Source organism: Dermacentor variabilis, chromosome 1 (assembly GCF_050947875.1).
Source record: "Dermacentor variabilis isolate Ectoservices chromosome 1, ASM5094787v1, whole genome shotgun sequence".
NCBI lineage: Eukaryota > Metazoa > Arthropoda > Arachnida > Ixodida > Ixodidae > Dermacentor > Dermacentor variabilis.
The window spans coordinates 74394740-74418525 of NC_134568.1; the positions used below are offsets into that span (position 1 = coordinate 74394740).

Genomic DNA, 23786 nt, shown 5'->3' on the forward strand with positions numbered 1-23786 from the left:
CATGAGTCATGTCGAGCACGCTTCTAGCAATGGAAACGCCTTTTGTGAGCAATAGTACAACAATTTGCTTGACAATTACATCCCCATGGTAGGGCTTCTTGCATGATACAGATACAAGGTGGCAGGATCGCGGCAACATGAGGCCTCATCCCCAAGATGAGGTCTTTGCAGCAGTTGGGGAGAATGACAAAAGTGGTAACGAAGCTGGAATTACTGATGTGGATTCGGGCGATGCATGTTCCTCTTGGTCATTAGCTGACCCCTGGCACTTCTGATGTGGGGCCCTGTCCACGGCGTCTTCACTTTCCTAATTCAGTCGGCCAGTTCTTGCTGCATAATCGAGAAGTCTGCACCAGTGTCAACAAGTGCGGTGACGTGATGTCCATACTCCAGAAGGCTGAGATCGGCACAGGCAACGTCGTCGGTGTGAGTATTCGTCGTTGTCATATCGTCTTTGTCGGCGTGAGTAGTCGTCGTCTTCGCGGGGAGCTTGGTGGGTATTTTTGCTGTCTTGACACTGGGCAACCTTCCCCCTGAAGGTCGCTGCCATTAGTTTCCCCGGTGTAGTCTAGGGGAGATACCACCCCTGCCGACCTCAGGGATGAAACTCTGACGGTTTGGGGAATTGTAACACAGAGGTGACTGGGACTGCCAGTGACGGCATGGTAAAGCTACCTGGCTGGTCGACTGCTGATCACTGCGCGGGGCACGACGGTCATCGAAGTGCATGAAAATGGCAGGTGAAAAGGAGCCGACTCCAGCGTCTGGATGGGGGCGGTAGCGGGCAATGTAGCCTGGTTCGCTGCAGTGGAAGCAGAGCGGTCGACGGTAGGCCATGTGCCACAATTTGGTATGGCGAACTGGAGGTCGTCTCACAAACTGCCACCACTGCACGGGAGTGTGGCAACGGGAGCGGTAGCATTGACAGGTCTGGAGGAGATAACAATGCTCCATCTGATGACCATCACTCGAGAGTGGAAATGCAGAGCTGAAGTCCTTTATTTTATGTTTTGAGATCACAAACATTGTGATTTCCAAATAGAAAAGTCGCATAACAATGACAATGTTCAGGATGTTTTTGGTCATGCCAGAGGCTCTCGTGTTGTGACATCTAGAAAATTTTAGCCAGTTCCCATTGCGTTTTGTTGACCACCATACAGTTTAGCCCATTTACAACGGCCCCAGTTATAACGAACGCTTGGTTATTAGGAATGAGGGTGGTGCTACCATCAAATATGTATTACCGTAATGGCACTACTCCTGAGATACAATGAACATCTTGAACATCTATGGCCGTAAACTCAACCACGCTTTATAAAAGTTTGCACTTCCTGCAGGTGTGACAGTCGAAGAGAGTTTCCGAGCTTCATGACATACGACCTTCCCCCGTTCCTCCACTACTCCCCCACTTCCCCCATCTCCAAGAACGAAACCAGCAATCCAAAAGACAAAAAAAAAAATGGAGCACTAGAACTGCAAAAAGCAAACCTATTGAGCGCCGTTGGGTGCGTCGGCATTGTCTAGTGGTACTCAGCTTGTCATGTGGCTTGTCTTGATTCCCCAATCAGTGTTCCACATTGTGCACTGCTACCATGGGCAGGCAGCACACAATTTATGCATTGCTCATTTGTACAGTTGTTACTTTCTTGGTGCCCGTGGTTTCTACTAGCCCCGTTGCTGCATCTTTACAATTTGGGGAGGATCGGAGGCTCCAAGACGGCTTCATCACAAGATTACGAGAGCTGGAAATCCGCCTAGTGTGATGACGGACTGTGCGCAGTGTTCAACTTTGGCTGTGAAAAGAAAGGCTGTCATCGTCTCAACAAAGAAAGCTATTCTTAATGAACTTGCTTAAGGAGCAAAGAACGGCAGAAGGTTGAAGAAATATGGTCTCCCAAAGTCGACAATTTTGACAATAGCCAAAGAAAAGGACAAGATTTTAGGTGGAAGTATTAACGCTGACCCAATGACAGGAAAGCGCCTTGGGAAAGCGACCTACATGAATGTTGAAGATGCATTGTTTAAGTGGTTCATTGAGTTGATGCCTGCTCCTGAAACATTCCCATCAGTGGACCGCTGATGCTTTCCAAGGCAAGAAGCTTTGCTTCCCTTTTGGACTTTCCTGATTTCAGCCTAGGCAATGGGTGGCTGGACGGTTTTAAAGCTCGCCATGGAATAGTGTTCAAAACTGTCACCGACGAAGCAGCCTCAGTGAACATTGAGGACGTCGATGTGTGGCTCTCCGACAACGTTCCAACGATAGCAAGCTAGGCTCAGCAGGGCGTATACAGAGCCAAAAAAACTGCCGTCAAAGATCCATGCCTTTAGAGGAGACACTTTTGCTGGTGGAAAGCACCATAAGATTTGCATTACCGTCCCATTGTGCATGAACATGCACGGCAGTGACTGGTGGCTGCCATTTGTCATCGAAAATTCTCGCAAGCCGCGGTGCTTTGGAAGTTGCGTTCCTGTGTGCTTCAGACTCAACAAAAGCTTGGATGACATGTGAATTCAGCCAGCCAAATTCGACCAGGATTTGGTGATGCAGAACAGAAAGGTCCTACTCGTGCTCGACAACTGTTCAGCACACCACATGCCGCTTTCCCTGACTACAGTGGCCATGCTCTTTCTGCCCCCGAATGCAACATCCAAGATTCAGCTGCTGCGTATAGGCATCATTCATGCGCTCATCATGTCCTATCAGCAACGCATAATCCAGTGGATACTGATAACACTTTATTGAGCAGATGGCAGTGTCGCACTTTGATCTTTTTGTTCACCACTGTGGAAAGGCTTAAGGCTGCCTGGATTGAGGTAGTTGTGCAGGGCATCGCGAATTGCTTCCATAAGGCAGGGTTTTTGGGCCCAGGAACAACGGACGAGGTTGTAGAACTACCTCTTGGTCCAACACAAGTGGAGCTGTGGTAATGGGTCATTGACACGCAACTGGCCAGACCTGATGTTGCTTGGAATGACTTTGTGGATGTGGACAACGACGTTGAGATTGCAGAGCCATGCGCTGATGAAGCCATTGCACAAGAAATGCGAGCACTACTCAAAAGGCGAATGCTCTAACAAAAATGTAGAGGATGCTGACCTGCTACCAGTTGCCATGAGCATTTCAACAGCGGTTAGTTACATCGCGTCGATGAAACAGTTTGTTAGCAGCAAAGGCCTTGGAAAGGAGCACATGACCACCCTAGGGAGGCTAGAAGACGGTGTGCTTTCAAAAAGAAGACGCACATAACATAATTCTTTAAGAAATAAACTCTGTTCTTAATAGACTTTTTATTTTTGTCAGTTATATGGAAAGTCCCCTTACTATGAAATTCAGATATAACAAATGCAATCAGCGTGATCAGGTTCGTTGGGGGTCTAGGTGGGGGTCTCGAAAAGCTATTTGCTGCAAGTACAGAAATAGTATTTGGCTCAGTCATCCATGACAGTGTTATCTAGGCTCTAGTAACTGTTCTAGGGCCTATTTAATTATTGGGCAAGATATTTTTGGCTATCCTCAGGAGGTCTGTACTTAATAGACTAACTAGTGAGAATTTTTTTTTTCCTTTCTTTAAACAGGTTTTTATAGTTAAGTGTTTGTTACCCGAAGAAAGTGTCATTTTTAGTTTATTGAGGTAACTTTTTATCAGTGACATATTACAGTTGAACTAGGAACTACACTAGGAAGGAAAATATGTGTGCAGGAAGACAGTAGCAGAAGAGAAGGACGAAGCACACGATGATTGTGTGACTGCTAAATATTATGTTGAACCCAGTAAGGTGTCCGCATAGCAATATTATACTTTAAACTGTGGTGCAGTGTACCAGTATGATAAAGTTTTGTGGTTAGTTTTGAGCACTGCAGCAGCTTGCTTCTACCACTGCAGTACCACTGATAATGCTGAGCCATCATAACCATATACAGTCATTGTGAAAACTTGAAGCCACTGCACAAGAACCAGACATGTCGCTAGACACTGTAGCGAAGCTTCTATCACACTCCTGGGGCCTCAAAGTAGTGAGGAGTACTAATTTTTTCGGTCTTCCGAGCTTTGCAATATTGAAAGTTGTACAGGTGCCCCAGTAGTCAGTTTGACAACAGCTCCTGCAGCAGACAAAGTGGCTTCGAAAAATGTTTTTTGTATGACTTTCTGCGAGCTAACATGCCTGGAACAAGTTGCCGCTATTTATTGGCTATTCTGTATGCTGCGGTATTTTTCATAGCTCACTTTATTGCGAGAGTAATTATATGGACACTACAGGCAATTTTCGTCGTCACCATCGGCATTGTCATAGCGCTCCGCATAAATTTAGGCATGTGTATGCTATATGTTTATACATGCCATAAATGCCAGGTAGATTGCTATACTATTCAACCACCAAAGTTGCTCAAACCAGTTCCTATGTTTTTGAATAAATTAATCCTCAGAATTTTGAACATGGCAGCCCACAAACAAACATCATGAAACATAACATTCACAGCGCATGTCTTTTATCTTAAATCATCTAAGACTATTAAATATTAAAAGTGCAAAACAGTGTCAGTGCTCAAGCCTGGAAGTTATGTAATTTTACTGTTGCGGCTCTTTACAGGCAGTATAGTGGCACCTTTGTGATGTCATTGCAGGCCGTATACGTAATCTTAAAGCTTTTAACGGTGCCAGAAATATTGGTGCACCGGCGTATGTCACATCTGCGTTAGTTAGGCCTGCATATAATTAGAACACCATTCGAGTAATTCTAGCACAACACTAAATCTTGCTATTGCAGTCAGAGCTGTGACCTTCGGGCAAAACTGCCAATTTTTTCCTTGAGGAAGGTGATATTAAGATGTGTCTGGCATGCCGCGTACAAGAACAATGTAGTTTGGGACTAAAACTGTGCTCTTTGTGTAGGATTTGCTGCGTAAGGGGAGCTTAAGACAGGTCAGCCTCACTTTTCTGGGCCTCTTCCCCAGCTGTGCAGAATGAACTACTACCACGATGGGTGCGTATTGATAACTTATTCTTTAACATTTTTTTTTTTCAGCCTCTGACAAAGGTGATCGAGGTTTCAGTACAAGGCAGCAACAGTGGTCCAGACCACACGGGCTCAGCACCACTTCCCACCATGCTTCCTAGTGAGCTCACTATTAGCCCACTGACCATGGCACCACCAGAAATATCATCTGCAGCTGTCACGAATGTGGTGACAAAGCCACTTCCAACCCGCTCAGAGGCGATTGTCACCGCCAAGGAGACTGGTTCACCATCTCCTTTCACGCCACCTAGTAAGAATGGCTTCCTTCCAAAGCTTTTAGTGGAGTGCCCAAGGGTATTAGCCAAAATGTTGCATTCCGCATTTAAACCAGTCATACCTGCAAAACAAAGTGTTGAGTGCAGTCAAATTCATTTATACCAATATTCAATTGCGAAGAAAATTGAATTATAAACGGGCTGCACAAAGAAAAAATGAAAAATAAAGAGAACGGAGGGGTCAGCTATCAGAACATTTTAGACAGAAAGAAGTATAGTTGAACCTACTGATATCATTACTGGTTTTAACTTTTAACCATACTCTGATGTAACAATAAGCAGGGCACCGTGAACTTTTGTGTGTGTTCTACGTTAAAATAAACCGCTTCTGCAATGTTCCCATGCCGCATTATTGTCTATAACAATTAAATGTGGCTTCTTGGTGCGTGCTGCAAGGAAAAAAAATGGAAAATTCTTGAAAGAGAAAAAAAAGATGCGAGCTCTGACACCTACCCATATACAGCGCACGCGGCAAGGTGCGCCGTCACTGCATCGCCAGCCTCACATGCCTGTTTCCCGACTCCCATTTGCACACCTGTCACCCCTCCAACGTTCGGTGCAGTCAACTTGTGTTTTGGAGGGCTGGAAGAGAGATGAGAGAGAGGCATGCTGTGCAGCGTATGCAGTATACGGACGCCTTAAGGTGGCGGCTCACTTTTTTTTTCCTTTCAAATATTTTGCCTCTTTCTTTTTCGTGCAGATACCCAGTGGCCAGATTTGTTATAGCCAATAATGCGGCATTGAAACATTGTAGTAAGCAGTTTATTTTACCATAAAAGGCATGCAAACGTTTAATGCTCATTGTTGTATCCAATATAGTGACATTAAATTTGGTATTGTTGTAAGTGGTTTTGACTGTAGGTGGATGCAGCTCCTATTCCTTCCACGTTGAGTATACTTCTGCGTACATAAAGGTAAAGTGAAGACTTCTACTATCAGATGGCAGCCATGCCTGCCATTTAATGGATGCCTCTTGGCAATATTGCGAGTGGCAGCTCATTAGCCTCTTCCCCTCCTCTCCATTTTACACAGTGCTTTCTTTGTGAAAGAAAAAGTATGATTGGGCCAATTTCTCATTCAATATGTAGAAAAAAAGAAAAAGAAAGCTGCATACATTTAGGTCAGTGTTGTTATGGGTGGCAAGTAGCATGTGCCCAGACGAGAGTCTAAAATTAAAGCGACTGATAGTTGGCTTTTAACGAACTTCCTTCATGCAGCAGAGTGGCAGGCCTATGATTGCAACTATCTGGACCCAGAGTGGTTACTCTGTACAGTGTAGGAAGGTATCTTAAAGGGGATCTTTTATGCTGCACTTAATTTTGCTGTTGTTGACCGATATGTTGAATGCCCAATTTTTCAAACCTGCTTGATTATTCTAACTTACCTGCGGCAACGCCACCTACACTGTAGAACCAGCGTATAACAACGACCAAAATTTCGGACACCGCCAATGTGTCGCTTCATTCTTTAGACTAGTGGCGGCGTGTCTATCACCTCCTGAGCTGGTGAAGATGGGCTCATGTGCATGTAGCGTGAGAAAAGGAACACGCTGGCGCGCTCGGCCTGAGTGGCCACGGTATTGGCCGCTCCCGAGACCTCACGGCAGCATGGCTGGCCGGACTCGATAAACCGTGGACTCTATAAACCTCTTCATGCCACCTCACACAGATTGGTTACACCGGACGACCGAGCCCAGACATGCCTGCGTCAGTGCACTGACGCTACCAAGGCGAGAGTGACGTGGCTTCGCGCAGTCCAGCAGAGGTCCCACGGTTATAGGGTGTCCAGGAATTATACATCGACATGCCGGACGTCTGGTTCATCCAGCTGGATAGCCACTTCTGTATTAACAAGATTGCAGCCTCCGGCTGCGTTCTAGGCTCCAGCTGCCACCTCCCGGACCCGACTTCTACAGCTCTCGCCATTTGAACCGTCGCATCATTCCGGGTCTTGTCATCTCACATCGCCTACGTCCATCCGTGCCGATCGTTGGCACACACCAGCCCAAACATCAAACCTCTACTCGGTCCGTGAGCCTTCTCCCTATTTCAAAGGCAGCTGCGCAACGACTCTTTCCAAGGAATTCACTGGGCCAAACACAAGCGCTTTCCACTACCCTACGGCCTGTCGCCGATTCAGAGGCTCTCCCACCGGCTTCACTAGGCGCACATTTCACTCTCGCAGGCACGGCGACACCACAAGCACAACCTTCACAATGCCTGCAGCGACTACCGCAACCGTGATGCTATCGGCATTCAACATTTCACCACAAGCAGCAGCAGGCAAGCCTTCCGATGTGTTCTGTGCTCACACCTTCCGTGGCTGCATGGCCTACCGAAGTTTTGCAGGAGCAACTCTGCCATCTGGTTTCTTCAGCTCAAGCATCACTTCTACATATATATTGTGAGGGACCAACACTTGGGCTACCTCCACGCAAGTCCCGAGCTGCCAGGCGGTCTTCTTTTGGAGCTCTTGACTTCTACAGGCCCGGGCTTCTATGAGAACCTGTAGCAGGTTGCGATTTCGCGCTACAGCATCAGTGCGGCTGCACCTTGCTCACAACCTATTCTGCTGGTGCTGCGAAACCCGCAACAATGTAATTCTCGTGAAAATGAAATGTTTTCGTATCCCCGGCGAACGGCCATAGGACCACAAGATGGTATACTTGGGAAGGCGCCAATCGAGCTTTCTACCGGTGAAAAATGGAGTAACACAAGGATGCCTCTTAGGCCCTCTTTTGTTTAATGTTTTTATGCATGATATCGTAATCACCGACAGACCAGTGAAGTTTATCATATATGCCGATGATTGTTCCTTACTTATGCCAGGTCCAGATGCAGATACATTAAGGAAGCAATGTGAAGATTTTCTTGGGAAGTTACCCACGTGGACGCACTCAAATGGCCTGAAACTTAGTGCATCTAAAACTAAAATACTTGTTTTCAGAGCAAAAAATAAAACATTTCATTCAAATCATGTCATAACCTATGAAGAACAGAATATTGAAATTGTAGAATCACATAAAATACTTGGAGTTACATTTAAGAGTAACCTCAACTGGGACTTGCATGTTGCAAACATATGCAAAAAAGTTTCTACAGTCATTGGGGCGGTCTCTTGCTACCGAACATTTCTTCCAACGCAAATAAAGTTAAACCTATATCACGCATTGTTTGCCTCCCATATAAACTACAGTCAAACCCACTTACAACAATATTCAAGTGCCACGAAAATTCCATTGTTATAACTGATAATTGTTATAACCGGGTTGCATCAAAAAATCAAAATGGGGGATGACAGAGCTGATGTGAAAAGAGAAAATGGTGGGGAGGCCAGTGCCCCTCCCCACCACCTTCTTCCGCCTGGCTGCTGATTGTGTTCATTCATTTAACTGTTTCCTGGGCACTCCAATCGTGTGTAACAAGCCGCGGCTGCCGGAATTAAAGAATGGCACTGCTATAACAACTGCAAAGAGGTGTCACAGGTGGCAAGCGATATGCGAGCACCGCCGAAGCATCACTTAGGTGGCGCCAAAAGGGACCTTTAAAAAATTGCGAGAAGGCTGCCGCGGCAGCCTGTAAGCTTGAGAAATCCAGAAGAAACGCTGAGAGAGATCGCCACAAGCATCTCGCTACACACTTCTCACTGGCTTGCACGAGAAAAGCCTATGTCCATCAGCCATGCATGCTTTACGCGAAGCTTGCCGACATCCTTCTCCAAGGCATCGAAGTGCTCCACATAGTGCAGGGGAAAGTTCTTTGCGAAAACTAAGCCCTGGAGGGACTGAATCATGCCGGACCGCCTGTGAGTATAACATTGAGGCAGCCTGCCCTACCTTGTCATCACTGCCATCATCGCTGTCGCTATCCGATGCAAGCACGTTCGCGATGATCGTCTCATTGGTTAGAAGCACTTAGTTTCCAAATCTATAGCCGCGCGCTTTCTTTTCACCGGCAACTTCGTGCATTGCCGATGATCAGTGGGCAGATCAGCCATCTTCCGCTTAAGCAGCGAGTCAAGCGAAGTTGAGAAACCACGTGGCCAGGAACGGCTTCGACACAACCAACAAAAACGAATGCGAGCAATTAAGCTGTTCACAGAACTGCACTGAATGAGGAGCCAGCGAGCAACATGCGAGCAATCTGCCTAATCTGCTTGTGGCACAGGTGGTGCGGTCCATTTGTGTTTCAGAGGGAGGGGCGGCGTAGAGCTATAGGCACAGCCCATTCATGTTCTGAAGGGTGGAATGGCGACGGGAGAGAGCCGCGTTGAGATGGCTGGAAAATGAGCTCGCGGCGGCTGTTGGAGCAGCGGCCCATCATGCAGCAGCTAGAATTTTTCCTTTTCTTTTTTCTTTTCAAGGATTTTGCATTTCACTACCTTTCAGCTCAGACACCCAGCAGCCAGACTTCATCGTTATAACCAATACCGCGACATTGGGGCATTGTAGTAAGCCGGTTATTTCACCATAGAAAACATACAAAAGTAGATTTGCAGCAGCTTCTCATTGTTATAACTGACATATTGTTAAAACCGGTATCATTATAAGTGGGTTCGACTGTAATGCCATCTTGTCTGGTGCACCGCAACGAAAACTAACAAGGATAAAATCCTTAGAGTGCAAAAAAAGAATAATCCGGTACATTGCAAATCGCCCACACCTCTCTCACACCAGTCCCTTGTTCGTGACCTATAATATCATTCCAGTGACAGCTTTGTACAAGTTTCAAATTTTATGTGTACTTTATTCTTCATAAAGCCTCTTTCATGACTTCTTAACCGCAACCGCATCACTAGAACGCCATGAACATACTGTTTCCACAAGAAGTACTGATAACTGGTATGTTCCTCGCTTTAGAATTAATTATAAGCATCAGTCACTAAGATTTGATCTCCCTTCAGTTTTAAATAACTACACATTTCATACTAGGCCTATGTTAAACCAGTTGAGGCAGCAATTTCTTAACACGTAATGACAAAAACATTTAACACTGCCCTGAATATCTATGTATTGAAAAGTTTGTTGATCTTGATGTGCATTTTGTATGACCTCTGCACTGTTCCACTGTTGTAATTTCTTTTATTGTTCTTACTTTTTGTTGAACTACTTTCCTTTCTTAGTTTTACTTATGCATGAAATGGTTTCATGTGTCAGCTACATTAGTGTATGTGTAACTTTGTTGAACTTTCAAACAGTGTCTATTTCAAGGTGTCAAATTTCAAAGTGTGGATGCTGAACACCTGATGAGATCTTGGCTGCTGATACCGTATTTAACTATGTGTTTTGTATTAGCTGCCTGCCTTTATTTTTTCGTTTAATTTAGTTTTTTAGTGATGTCTACATTGTCGCACTGCTCTACCTTGATGTGGTCTCTTGGGCCCAGTCAAGCTGTTTCGCACAGCTTTTTGCCCAAGAGCTCCGACCATGTGTATGGTGAGATAAAATTAATTGAATTGATTCGATGCATTTCGTACTTCCTGACAACGAAATGTATCTGTACTACAATCCCGCATCAATGAAATTTGCAGGAACGTAACCCCACAACATATTACTTACTCGTACAAGGCTAGCAGGCTCCAAAATGTGCTCAAATGTGATTGCTTTGCTGTAAAATTGTGGAAAATACCACCACATTACACTTGCATGGGCGCCGCAATTTTCGTTTACAAAAACAACCAAGCTCCGAAAGGAACCGTATGCGCTGGAAACACTTCATGGCTGCCATCTTATTTGTTCATCGCCCATCTTAACCGGCACGTGCGTTCCTACTGGCATGTGATAACTGTTTTTGCACACCTAGTGCTGTGCGTAATGTGGACCTTGCTGAGAAAAATGCAGCAAAAAGAAGGAAATCCACTGCCAGAAATGCAGTTCTATATCCTCCAGCAAGCTTGCCAAAGTGAAGTAATGGAATTTCGACAGTAAAGTTTCGTCCTGCGATGCATTACCTATCTGCTGTCTCATTTCACAACAACAAAATTCTTATGAAAGCGAATTTTTTCATGGTGCCCGTCAATTTTGTTATCACGAGGTTCAACTGCACATATCTCTCGGATTGCATGAACCTACCATCCTCAATGCACAAGACAATGTGTGCCTATGTGCGCTCTGTTTCCATTGCAGACATCCCGATGCAGGACTGGACTTCTTAACGGGCGCTACGCTTTGTATACGCATACCTTTTGCATGTGTTTCAATCGTGCTTCGCACTAGGAGGGGGGCCCTGTAGCGGCACAATTATCGCCTCCAGGACTGGTGAAGAACATGGGCTCACATGCATGTAGTGCAAGGAGGAGGAAAAACTTTATTTTCATCAGATGTTTGATTTCTTTGAGTTACTGGGTTCTTTCTTCTGCCAGGCAGCGTGAGGTGGCCATAAGCCCTTGACTTTTGGCAATCTCCAAAGCCCAGTTGATGGTCCGCAGCTGGACTGTGGGATCCAAGCTGGACACTGCTACCACCCAGTCCAAAGTGATATTAAGTTGGAGTTCCGCCCTTGATTTAGCCCAAGACAGTCGCTAAATATATGTGTCAGGTCCGCCTTATGGGCATCGCAGTTTTTGCATTTAGGTGAGAAGTAGCTCGGATATACTAGTGAATACTTGTAAGGGTTGGCAAATGAGCCAGTCTGCAAATGTCTCCAGGTAAACTTCCAGGTACCATCACCATGCGATCCCTCGCTGAACCCAGGTCGAGGCCTCCCACCGCCCGGCTGACAAAACCTCGAGCGTAATGCAAACATGGCAGCTGCAAAGATGCCGCCATTCGGGCTGTCATCAATGCTCTCACTTTCATTGTTAAGGCGATTCCTCAGATTTTTGAGTATTGTATGGCCGCTGTGAAGAGAATTTCGTCAACTCGGAACCAAAGTACCAGTTTGGTCACCAACGCTTGATCAAGTGACTGGTTACTCACTGGTTAGGTTACTAGTTGGAGGGTTGGCGAGCAGCAAGCTTTTGTGGCAATCTTGCTCTTGATGTGTTTGTACCACTCTACATGGGAGATAAAGCTTGAGATCAGGTACATGGACTGGACTGACGGCCCCATGTGTGAAGTGTAGTTTGGGTCCGTCGGCAATCAGCTGGCAACTACCATGAGCACCTACTAAGTTTGTATGTGCACTTACTGGATGAAGCAGCGTAAGCTCACATGGGGGCACAAAGTCTAAAAAGCTCAAAATTTCTTTTGTACAGTATAGCCTAAAGTGAAAATCCCACAGAATGAAGGTTGACCGTGGGGTATCTCCACTTCGCAACTACTTGTGACTCGCATCGAGCTGCACGAGGAAGAACGCAGAGCTCACTCATAACTTCGGCCAGCATGAAATTTCAAGTAGATATTATATTAACGAAGCACAAAACCGAGCAACAGCCTGTAATCAATTTCTTCTTTTTTCTGGTCTTCTAAAACAATGAAATTGATTTTACTGTTGAAATCTCTCTGACTGGGTCATTTTTGGTGAAAAAAATTGATCTGTGACTGTACTTGTTGATTCTAGCAACTTTAATTTTTGAGATTAATTGATTAATTAATAGATTAATTAATTGTTTTTATATTAATTTTCGAGAATAATTGAGATTTAAACAAAGAACAAAGGCATCTTTTTTCAGCTGGTCAGACTTTCGTTACAGGCAGACATCCCAACTTTTCTATCATAATAAATTTTATCTTGGTTCCAAAAAAAATTTCATTTTTGTTAAAATATTAAATGCCTCAACAAGCATCTACAACATGTAAGGTACAGATCGAATAGCTTATGCACTAATAGACAGTCATTTTTCCTGCTTTGTTTTTAAATATTCTAATGCATTCTGCTGCCATTATTGGAAGGGGCAGTGGGCATGCTCACCATATGCCGTTTGAAGAAAAGTGCCATGATGAGAGAGTGAATGAGATAATCCCTGAGGGAGGCGTAAAGAGAAATTGCATGGGAGGTGTGCGATCTGAAGTACCAGGTAGGGAATAATGGGCACTAAGCCACACACAGTTGGCATTGTCATAATGAAATCGTTATTGATAAACTACGCTTTTTGTTCAGTAAAGCATTACTAAAATTAGTGCTGATATCACTGATACTGATACATTTTCTTTTCCTTTAATAGATTCACTTTCATATTTTTATAGCTAATCAGTCAATGAAAACCTGCAGTAACTTTTAACTGCACATATTTCTTCATGAAATGCAGTATCTTGCAAAACAAGCTTTCATTTCAGGGCACATGAGCGAAAATTCCTTAGCTTTAAATTGATGCATTTACTTGACACTTAAGATAGGGAAGTATATAATGAGCAGTACTTGGTAGCAAAGTCTCATGAGCCATGACTGTATGCATGTGTTGGCTGCTGCCATCAAAAGAACTCATTTTTGTGTTCATAATTTGTATCATTCTAAACAGCTTAAAAGTTATATGTGGGCCCATTCCCACAGAGAGAGAGAGAGAGAAACACTTTATACTGCACTACAAAATATTTGACTACATTCTTCACGGTCAGAAAATCACGTCCTGAATATGAGCTATTTTGGTAGCAACAGGTGGGCAGCTGTGCCTGCGTACCTGAAAGTGCTCCTGAAAGCGGCTGCATGGAAGCCTACAGTAGTGCCTCTACAGGCGGGGCACATGAGGCATATGAGTACAGTTGAACTAGTTATATTGAACACATATACAGTCGAATCTCAATAATTCAGACTCGAAGGGGCTTGAGAATTTGTTTGAAATTAATGGAGTTCGAATTAAAGGAAGCGTGTTGAACAAAGGACTTAGGTGCAGCACTGCATTAGGTGACACATGAGTGTTGAGTTCCGGAAGTGTGGCTTGAAGGCTGTTGTGAAGCCATACCTCAAGGCAAAATTCGCGTATGATCCACGCCCGGAATTTACTGTTAAATTCTTTTAAATTTTTGGCGTGCATTACATGCACCAAAGTACAGTATTTGTAACAGGAGGCAGGAGCAGCAGCCAGCGAGCAGCCGCACTGTTGGGTCGGAAGCGCCGCCACGGGAGTTGGCATGCGGGTGAGAGCACGGTCAGAGGTGCGGTATGTTCGAAATCTGAATGAACTGTCGCAGTGGCTTACGTGTTCGAATTACCAGCATTTTCACACATCGAAACGCGCATAATTTTGACAGGACCACAGCATCAGTTCAAAAAGACCCGAGTTTGAATTAACGAGATTCCACTGTATAACAAGTCATCAGATATAACAAAGTAAATAAGAAACTGTCTCACCACTATTGCAGTGGAACAAATATATGTTTATAACGAATATTAGATATGACGAACCTATTTTTTTGTCAGATGTGACTACGTTATAACAAGGTTAAACCATATTTGCAACTACTGCTGCAGCACCTTTTATTGTGCTAAATGTGGAGCTGTCAACAGTATCAACTATCGACAAATTTTGCACTGTTTGGAAACCATGAACGCTGTCATCATTTGCTGTGTGTAAAGCACTGTATACAGTGCCTTGGACAAAAGTAAAAATAGAGCATACTGCAGCACTCTCACTTCACTGTAGCATTTAACCCCTTTGCTTCCGTTCATTTGGTGCTCTGCCGCACCTGGTGTTCTGCGGCACATCTTCCTGCTTCATTGAGCATGTTCGGTGTTGTAAGAAAATTGCCCTAAAATGTGCAACAAGATTTGCAGATCTAATTTATTCTGTTCACAAAAGGCTTTGTTGTCAGGTAAAGTTAAAGTGACAAGAAAAAAGCTTAAAAACATGCAGGAATGTATAGTGCACTTTTGCATTTCTTGCACTAAGAACAACTCTTATATTTTTGAACTTGGCCCTTGAAAACCAAGCACAGCATTGAATACATCTACTTCACAGTTTTCGGTGGCATGTGCTGGAAAAAAAAGAAAAGAGCCCACTCTGAAGCCTGTGCACTTTTTTTTTTTTCTTTTTGAATCTGGTACTCTGGTTGCAACGGCTAAAACAACAGAGTAAAGTGTGGCATGCAGGAAACTTTCCATCATTTTACAAACAACACCTGCTGAAAGGGTAGAAAAATATGTCCATCTAGTGTGCGAAACCCAAGACAACTAGAAAATAGCCTTCAATGTGCTGCCATCTATGAAAAATAGCCAGGAACAGCTGTTCTTTGAGCAGCTGGCGAATTGCCTGTCGCTCTGACATTGGCCTTTGCCGTCGCAGCAGGCTGATTGCCGGCTGCGGAAGCGAATGTGTTTAGGGTGCTCAAACTTATCCAGAGTATCCTTGAAGGGCCCTTCACCAGGTCTGGCCATATTGAGCTGACAAGAGCAGTGCACACAATGTGTAGTAACGATCGTGTCTGCTACGTACTGATGCTATGCGCTGTGGAAAGAGCATAAATTTCAAACCAAACAGCGTTTGCCCTTCTCCTCATTGGCGGCAGGCTCCCAGCCGGGGAGGCGACGTACATACGCAAGTGCGCCTACGCACATGTCTGTGCTGTGACGCCACTCATAGTGGCACTTAACTTAGAGAAATATTCAAGGCAACATCTTTTATTTGTCTAATCTGTTGCTTCAGTAGACGAATTAAAGTTTAGGGAAATAATAAAACACACAAACCAAAAGTCTGCGTGTTTTTGTTTTACTTCACACCGCAGCAAGAGGGATGCAAGATAATCTGTCCCCAGCCATGACGACCTTTCGTGGCTCTTATATATGAGCAGTCACACTTCTTCAGGGTCATGCCACCCAAGGCATGTCGTCATTGTCCAATACTGCACTGTCCTAGAAATAGGGAAGTGGAATCCTCTCTCATGTCAGTACCTGTGAAGTAGCATAATATAAAAAGTTCACTGTGTTAACATGAAATGCCATCACTGACATAATGAGATGTAGCCACTACCACACCAAGACCACACCATGCCACATAATTACTGCTGGAATGTGTGCGTTTTATTTTTCTTTCCTTTTTCCTTTGTTTTTTTTTTTTTTTTGACACTTAGTATCCTGTTATTTGTTTCTAAATTTTTTGTTGTAAATGTTCTTTTAACAGTCACGCAGCCTGAATTCAAGTTTAAGCTTGCCGGGCAAGGTTCATCAGGTGCAACAACACTTGCTTCAGCATTCTCTTTTGGGCCTACTAGCACCACACCTGTCAGCTCCGGTGCTCTGGCCCAGGCTCCTACCTTTCTCAAGCCCAGTGTGACAGCATCAGCAGCATCAACTGGCTTCAAGTTTGGTGACCCATCTGCATCCAAGCCTGGTTTTGTGGCTGTCAAGCCATCTATGGGGCCGTCTTTCGTGCCTCTTTCGCAGGCATCTGCACTGCAGTCTGGAGCTGTCAATGAGAGGAAGGCAGATACTTCAAGTGTCGCAAAAGGTCGGTGTTGTATAATCATCTCATATTACATATCACTATGTAAGCTATGGAGCTGCTTAGAAAAGTTCTGGGTTCAATATTTAGCCCCAGCACCTGCCTTTTTTTTTTTTTTTTTGCAAAATTTTGTAAAATTAAATTCTTGGGTTTCACATGCAAAACCATGATATGATTATGAGGCATGCCATAGCGGGGAACTTCGCATTAATTTTGACCTCTTGGGTTTCTTTAATGAGCAGGTAAACATAAGTACACAAGTTTTTTTGCCTTTGCCACGGCCGGGAATTGAACCTGCTACCTCGAGATTAGAAGTACGATGCCATAGCCACTAAGCTACCGCCGTACGTTTCCCAGATCCACCATAGAAAATCGGAGCAACTCTACTATGGTGTTCTGCACAACATAGCTTGTTTTATAGTAGGTACAGGCGTGAAGTGCTTATAGGCAAATTGTTCCTCACATGTTCCAAACAACATGGTCTGTATACAGGCTACCCTTTTCATGTAGTTACAGAGGGCTTTCGTTAATTTGACCTCTGTGGGACTGACAGAATCAATTGAATTATTTGTTGGATCAAATTAAAATAGGAACAAAAAGTGTCCAAACCCACGGCTGGTTTATTCGGCAGTATTTACCAGATTCTAAAGAGCACCCAGTTTGTCCAAAGTAGAAAAAATGTCCACTGATGTCTAACATGTGCCCAATTTTATAAGAAGAAAAATTAAGCTTTCCTCACTCTGGCAGTTGGAAAAGAATGAAACCAGCTGGGTTTGCTTTCACAGAATGGAAATTTATTTGCACTTAAGGTAGGGGTACCACGGCAGCCATCTTGCAAGTAATTCAAATTTCACTACCAGGCGACAACATGCACTCATGACTGGAAAAACAAATACTGTGCCGGTTCAGTGCAATTGTAGTGACAGGTGATCTGCTTTTGGTAGAAAAAAGTCTCTTCCCCACTCCACCCCTTGTGTTTCGTGAGCGACAACTGTGGTCTTGGTGCGCCATCATCGTTTTGTTGCTGTGTGCAGTATCAATAGAAATACAACTTAACATTGGCATGACGATTCCTTCTCACCGGGAAGCACATTGCCAGTCATCAGGCGTGAGTAGTGTCTGTTTTGTAGTAAAAGTAGCATTAGTGAAGACTGCACAAAAGAAAAGCACTTTCATCCATCAACCCAGAGTGTGTCCACGACAATTGGAAATTCCCAGGGCAGACCACTGTGTTCGTCTCCTCATATCTCCATTTTTAGGGTCGCATTCCTGACTGTCACGATGCACTTGCTGCATGCAAAGAATGAGCAAACGATTTTATTCGTGGTCGCAAGAACAAGAGGAGAGAGTTCTGTTGGCCGAACCGTAAGTGTCTTGCGGACAGCTAGCCGCTGAACATCAGCCAGCAGTGGGATAGGATAAAGAGCTGTGGACAGCCCACGAGAAAGTAGAGATAGGCAGAATGAGAGAGAACAACAAAGAAACGAGAATAGGGGCTATTTACAGTGTTTGTATTATTTTTAAATGCTGGGGAAAGTTCCGCGCTGACAGCAGTGCCAGCCCTGAGTTTTCTATACATACGTAGGTGCAGCCGACTGCTCCAGAAATTTGCACAGGCTCTAATAAACTGCATGGTCACTGTAGACGGTTCAGTGCTATCAGCAGGTGACCTGCGCGAGCTAGTAGCAGTAGCTCGGCGTACTCCCACGTTGCATAGCGAGACCTGTCTTGTTCTCTGAGACATACAGTCTCGTCTATGCAGGCCGTGGACTTAAGCTCGCATGTGCATTCACCTAGTGTCCACGAGCTATGCTCTCCTAGTACATAAGAAAAATAGGAAAGAATCGGATCAAAAAGCGCTGCAGCTACTGTGCGTTTCCCAAGGGGAACATATATAGTAACTCCCAAAGTGCATCCTTGTGGTGCTTCCTGTGCAAACGGCAAAATTGCATGTCAGCCTTGAACAGCCTTTGGAAGCATGTCGAAATGGAAAAAAAATTAAATCTACTAAAGCTGAATAATGTCTCTGAGAATGTGTATGATAAATAAAAGGCAATAAAGATTATTATTAGTATTAAGAGTGCTGATCATACATGTGTATAGACAGCTATTCCAAGTATATGCATGCACATGCAAGAAAGTGTGATGGAGGCTATTACTTTTTGCAGATAGCATACATATTCCAGTAAAGAAAAAAGAAAGAAAGAAGGGTTGGTCCAACGCGATCTCAGAACGAATCACGCTAGGCATGATCCCCGCTCCACCAACGAATTAGTGGACTCTTCAAGATTTTACACTGACCTTGCCGGTGCAGGCATTTGGTATTCACCCATGATCATTTGGGCACTGCAGAGTAAGGACAAAGTGAATGTGCATATTAAAAATGTACCTCATAATAGAAGCAGGACACCTGTATCTCAGATATAGCATGTATAAAAAATGGAGTGGACTACTTTAGGCAGCATACTTACTTTATTTCTCTCTTGGCAAACTTGGAATTAAGGTTAGCTCTTCAAGTCTGTGTACCTAAACAGTGGAAAACCAAAGTGATGTCCAGCAAAAATATCTAATACACAGCACAATGTATTGTTTTAAGAAATAGTACATTAAGATGTGTTGCTTGCACTGTCCTTGCCTCATTTTCAGTACACAGGCATGAACAAAGCCATCGCCTTTGCAAACGTGTCGTTAGCCAAAAATAATGTGCACGTACAGCATGTTACTGCATGTGTTTTATTTTGCAACATTACCGGGAGTTCCAAATGCTTGTTACACAGATGATTTTGCATATCTCCTCCATCAAAATGCAGTAGCCGCAGCATAATATCAAACTCGCAACCTTTAGATGGGCAGCTTAAGTGCCTTTCATTTGAGTAATGTATGTCTTTCATGTGTCAGGTGGAAAGTGCGACACAAGGGGATAAATATAATTTTATCCCCAATTTTCACAGATGGTAGCTGTGCCGCGAAGTTTGTGAACCAGTGGTGTGATGATCAGCTTTGGTGGTTCAGGCATGGAAAGAACTGCGGGTGACTCGCCTATCAATGCCTTTCCTAAGTATTTGAGTATTCTTGTTTATTATTCATGTTTCAGGTGGAAAGCGCCCGACAAGGGGATAAATATAATTTCATAGAAAAGAACAATAATAAAAAAATTCTGTGGGACTAATGTGCCACTTTCGAACACATATATGGGGTGATCATGTTTAAAGGGGTCCTGAACAACCCCTTGGGCTTGGTGATAAAAACATAATTCATACAGCACGGTGTAAAAACAGGTGATCTTACGGTGTGGTGGGCCACTAGGCAGAAACGCGTCTCACTAATGGTTGTGTTTCATGTCTGAACCGCAGCACGGCAGCACATGTAAGGAGGCTGAAAAGGTGGGAAATTTCAGAGGGTAAATAGTTATAGCTGCACGTAAAATGCATTGAAACAAATAAAAGCTAATTTATTTAGTGCGACTTTCATTCACTATAATCATTCAAGCTTCTCAGGTGCCATAACAGACGATAATGTCTCCAACATTGGGGTCGTGTCGCTTTGCTCTAGGAGATGGCATTTGACAAAGCCTGGAAGCAGTCACGTAAAAGCAGTGTGGGCAGACAATAAGTTCTCTTTTTTTGTTGCAATGTTTGCTTTACCATTGAGCAATTAGTCATCCTTGTTCTCGGTAGACACTTAATAATGGAAATAATGGAAAAGGATGAATAAGCTTAGTTTTTCTTCATCTTGAAAAAGTTTCGACCGGAAGTTCCTCTGGGGCCTAACGAGCCTGCTTTGATGTTTATGAAAAACTACCTTGAAGTCGACGACCAGATGAATACCCGTGTGATTATTATGGGTAAAGCTATACCTCCAGAAAAACTTGGAATTATGAGTAAGCTGTCAGTGCTAAGATTTGAACAGTGCCTTGCGCCGAATCGACAAGGTCAGTGTCTGCAAAGGTGGCCCTGGCAGACATATTTTTCCTGACGTATACCCAAAGAATGCCTGCGTCGATGTATCCAGCCACTGGAGGCACAGGGAATGTTCCATGTGGCTAGAACACAGTGAGAAAACTTGCAGTCGCTGTGAGAGGTTGCCGGATACACTTCACATTCACCACAAGAGGCTTCTTCGGAAGAAACAAGAGCGCAGGCCGCACCAGCGATTTCGCACACTATCTAGCCCTCAGCAAATGGCAGCCTTAAAGAGGGCAAGATATGCAGTGATGAAGTCAAAGTCGGGAAGTACACGAGCATGGTTCAAGTCAACTGTGGATTCGACAAGAGATCCTTCACTGCATTACAAAAAAGATGGCCATAAAGGATTCATACCAGTGTCATGGTATTCTTGTCTTCAACAAAATTCAGGTGCGTCAAGAGATGACTATTCACTCAAGAACAATGACATGTTCTGGGTTCACTGACTTCGGCAAATCTTTGCCATGCAAAGAACAACTAGCCGACCACGGACTTGTTTTTAAGTTCACCTCTTTTGGGGATGCACACTCGCAGCCGGTTGCCGTTTTCGGCACCAAAGGCCCAACAAAGAGGACTGACCTCGCTCGTCTGGCCATGAAAGCAGTAATACTTTTGGAGCAGGCAGGGGCATTCGTTGATGCTTCGGTCTGCGACGGCACTGCTACCAACCGCAGGATGTGGAAAGAGTACTCAGTGAGTGGCAAGTTGGAAAATCCCTTCAATTATTTTATCCATCCTCTTGATGATGATCGCAAGGTCTTCGTCTTTGCAGATGCCCCACACTTGATCAAATGTGTTAGAAACCGCTTGCACATGCAAAAAAATCTTCAAACTGCTGAAGATTGCGTCTTCTGGGCTCACTATGACAATGTACTAATTGCAGACACCAGCAATCCAGGTTGCTTGTGCGTATGTCCGAAGTTGTCATCTGCCCACCTGAACCCTACAAATGCCAAAAAAATTTGGGTGAAGCTGGTGACACAGATATTCAGTAGAAGTGTGGTTTATGGCCTACAGTGCTATTCTAAACGAGGTGCTTTTGGACTGGAAAATATCCAAGGAGCAGTCAAGTTTACCACGATGTTCAATGATGTGTTTGATGCGTTAAACAGGCGTTTTCCCGTACAAGGCATAAGGTGAGACAGCAAGGACTTTGAACTCTTAAAGTATTTCTCCACATGGCTCGATTCTTGGGAAACAGAAGTGTACAGGAAGAATCCCGAAAGAACGCTTTTTAACCGAGTCAACAGCTGAGGGACTTCGAGTGACACTTTTGTCTACAATAGAGTTAACAACCTATTTACTCGAACTCTGCCACTTCAAGTATGTGCTGACATCTCGCTTCAACCAGGATGTTTTGGAAAGCTTTTTCTTTTTGGCACTATTCGCCTAGCTGGGGTTCAGAATGATCATCCTTCTATGCCAGCTTTTCTCCAGTTGTATAACATGCTCTCTTTTTACAGCCTGGTAAAAGTTCGGCAAATGCGGCATTGCAGATGGCTGCGACAATCGTCTCCTCACGCTATCGGATCTCGCAACAGCCTTCCAATCCAATTACGGAGAGTCAAAGCTGGAAAAGCTCAAGAAATAACTTGACCAGAATGTAGATGATGAAGTGGAATGTGAGACCCTTTTTGATCATGTTTACTCTTTGCCAGAAACAGCGGACTCTATAGTCTACTACATAACCAGCTACATGTGCCGCAAGCTCTTAAAGAACGCATCATGCGAATACTGCACCCGTGGACTCGCAGTCTCACTTGTCAAGTCAGACTATTCTGAAGCTTCCCTTGTTAACTTGAAGACTAAAGGCAAGCTGATTCATCCCGCCATTCACATATTTCGCATGCTGCAGTCAGCAAAGAGTGTCTTTCAGAAAAACGCTGCAGAACGTTCTATACTGCCTTCCGATAGGTGAATTGCTCGAGGAGGACAACTTTTCATTTCCATGCCCTCTGCACAAGGGCGATGTGGTTGCACATGTTTTGCACTACTATGTCTCTATGAGGATGAGGGAATACGCCAAGCAAAAACGATCCAATAGCAGCAAGTCGCACAACTTAAGAAAGCTGGATAAGCTCGTTTAAAACTGAGCTATGAAGAATGCCTCAGGGATATGTGTATCCTACTCCGATAAACTTCCTTTCTCTTGGTTTGCAAGTTGATTCCATATTGGTTTTCTGTTGCCTCATGAATTTTGAATAAAAAAAACAAGAAAACTATCAGCATCTTCTATCATGAACATTTTATTAAGGAGCATGCACACACTGATTCCATTGAACGCTATAAATGCATGAAAGGCGCAGCATGGTTCATAAGAAACAAGCAGCCTTTGTATTGGTGCTTTATGAACTCTACTATTCACAGAACCCGTATGTGAAACGCACAATATTTAATTTTCGTTTGAGTCTACGCAACAATGATGGCACAGCTCACTCCATTACGCGAAAGCGCTTATATACACGCAGGAGAACATCGTACGCGGTACATGAGAAACGAAAAAGGGAACGCAGCGTACAGTGACGACAGAAAGCAACTCTTCATCTAAATGGAACTTGCAAATTGAATTGTCAGCTGCTCCAACAAAAATGCGGGCTGCGATCACCGCATTCAGCAAAGTATACGTTTTTGATTTAAAAATGCAGCATGTGTTGCGGCATTGTCAAATAACTCTATAAGCCTTCGGGAAATTAAGATCGTAACCTCAATATGAAAGTGTTAACACTTAGACGCACTCTGAAAAATGCAGGCTGAAATGTGCGTGCTTGAGGCTTGTCTGCCTCCGGCACCAGCCTCCTAACCGGCCTCCTAGTCACGTGCGCCACCTGCCGGCTCTCCAACATTAGTGAGACACACTGCCGTCGGACCAGAACCTTCTTGCAGCGTGGTCCACGGATAGCATACGCTGTTGTGAATATCTCAGCCAAGTTTTGCTGTCATACATGGTGCGTGGAGCTTGCAAGTGGAGCGTGAATCACCTTTCTCTCAAATACTGTCTTTTCAACAGAAGCCTTCTCATTCTCTTCTGGATGCTATATTTTTAAATTCAGCAGATTCCCATACACGGCTGCTATTGGCCAGTAGTTCACGTCAGTCAAGAAGGGTGTTCAGATCAGTGCGCTTCTTCCTCCTGTTACTGTGTATGTTTATTAACGAAGTTCAATAAACAGGCTGAATTAAGTGGAAATGTGCTTTCAAATTTTTATAATAATTACAT

General features: G+C 44.1%; 1 protein-coding gene across 7 annotated transcripts in view; it reads left to right on the forward strand.

Annotated features, from left to right (window-relative positions):
• Window positions 1-23786, forward strand: part of LOC142579570 (uncharacterized) — a 303963-nt gene that overhangs the window by 194200 nt on the left and 85977 nt on the right. For 6 of the 7 annotated variants that reach the window (XM_075689924.1, XM_075689954.1, XM_075689963.1 and 3 more), the window contains exons 22-23: window positions 5026-5266; window positions 16284-16610. In XM_075689924.1, coding sequence (XP_075546039.1) covers window positions 5026-5266; window positions 16284-16610 — 568 coding nt within the window. The remainder of the gene's footprint in view (window positions 1-5025; window positions 5267-16283; window positions 16611-23786) is intronic. The other variant, XM_075689971.1, reaches the window with a different exon arrangement.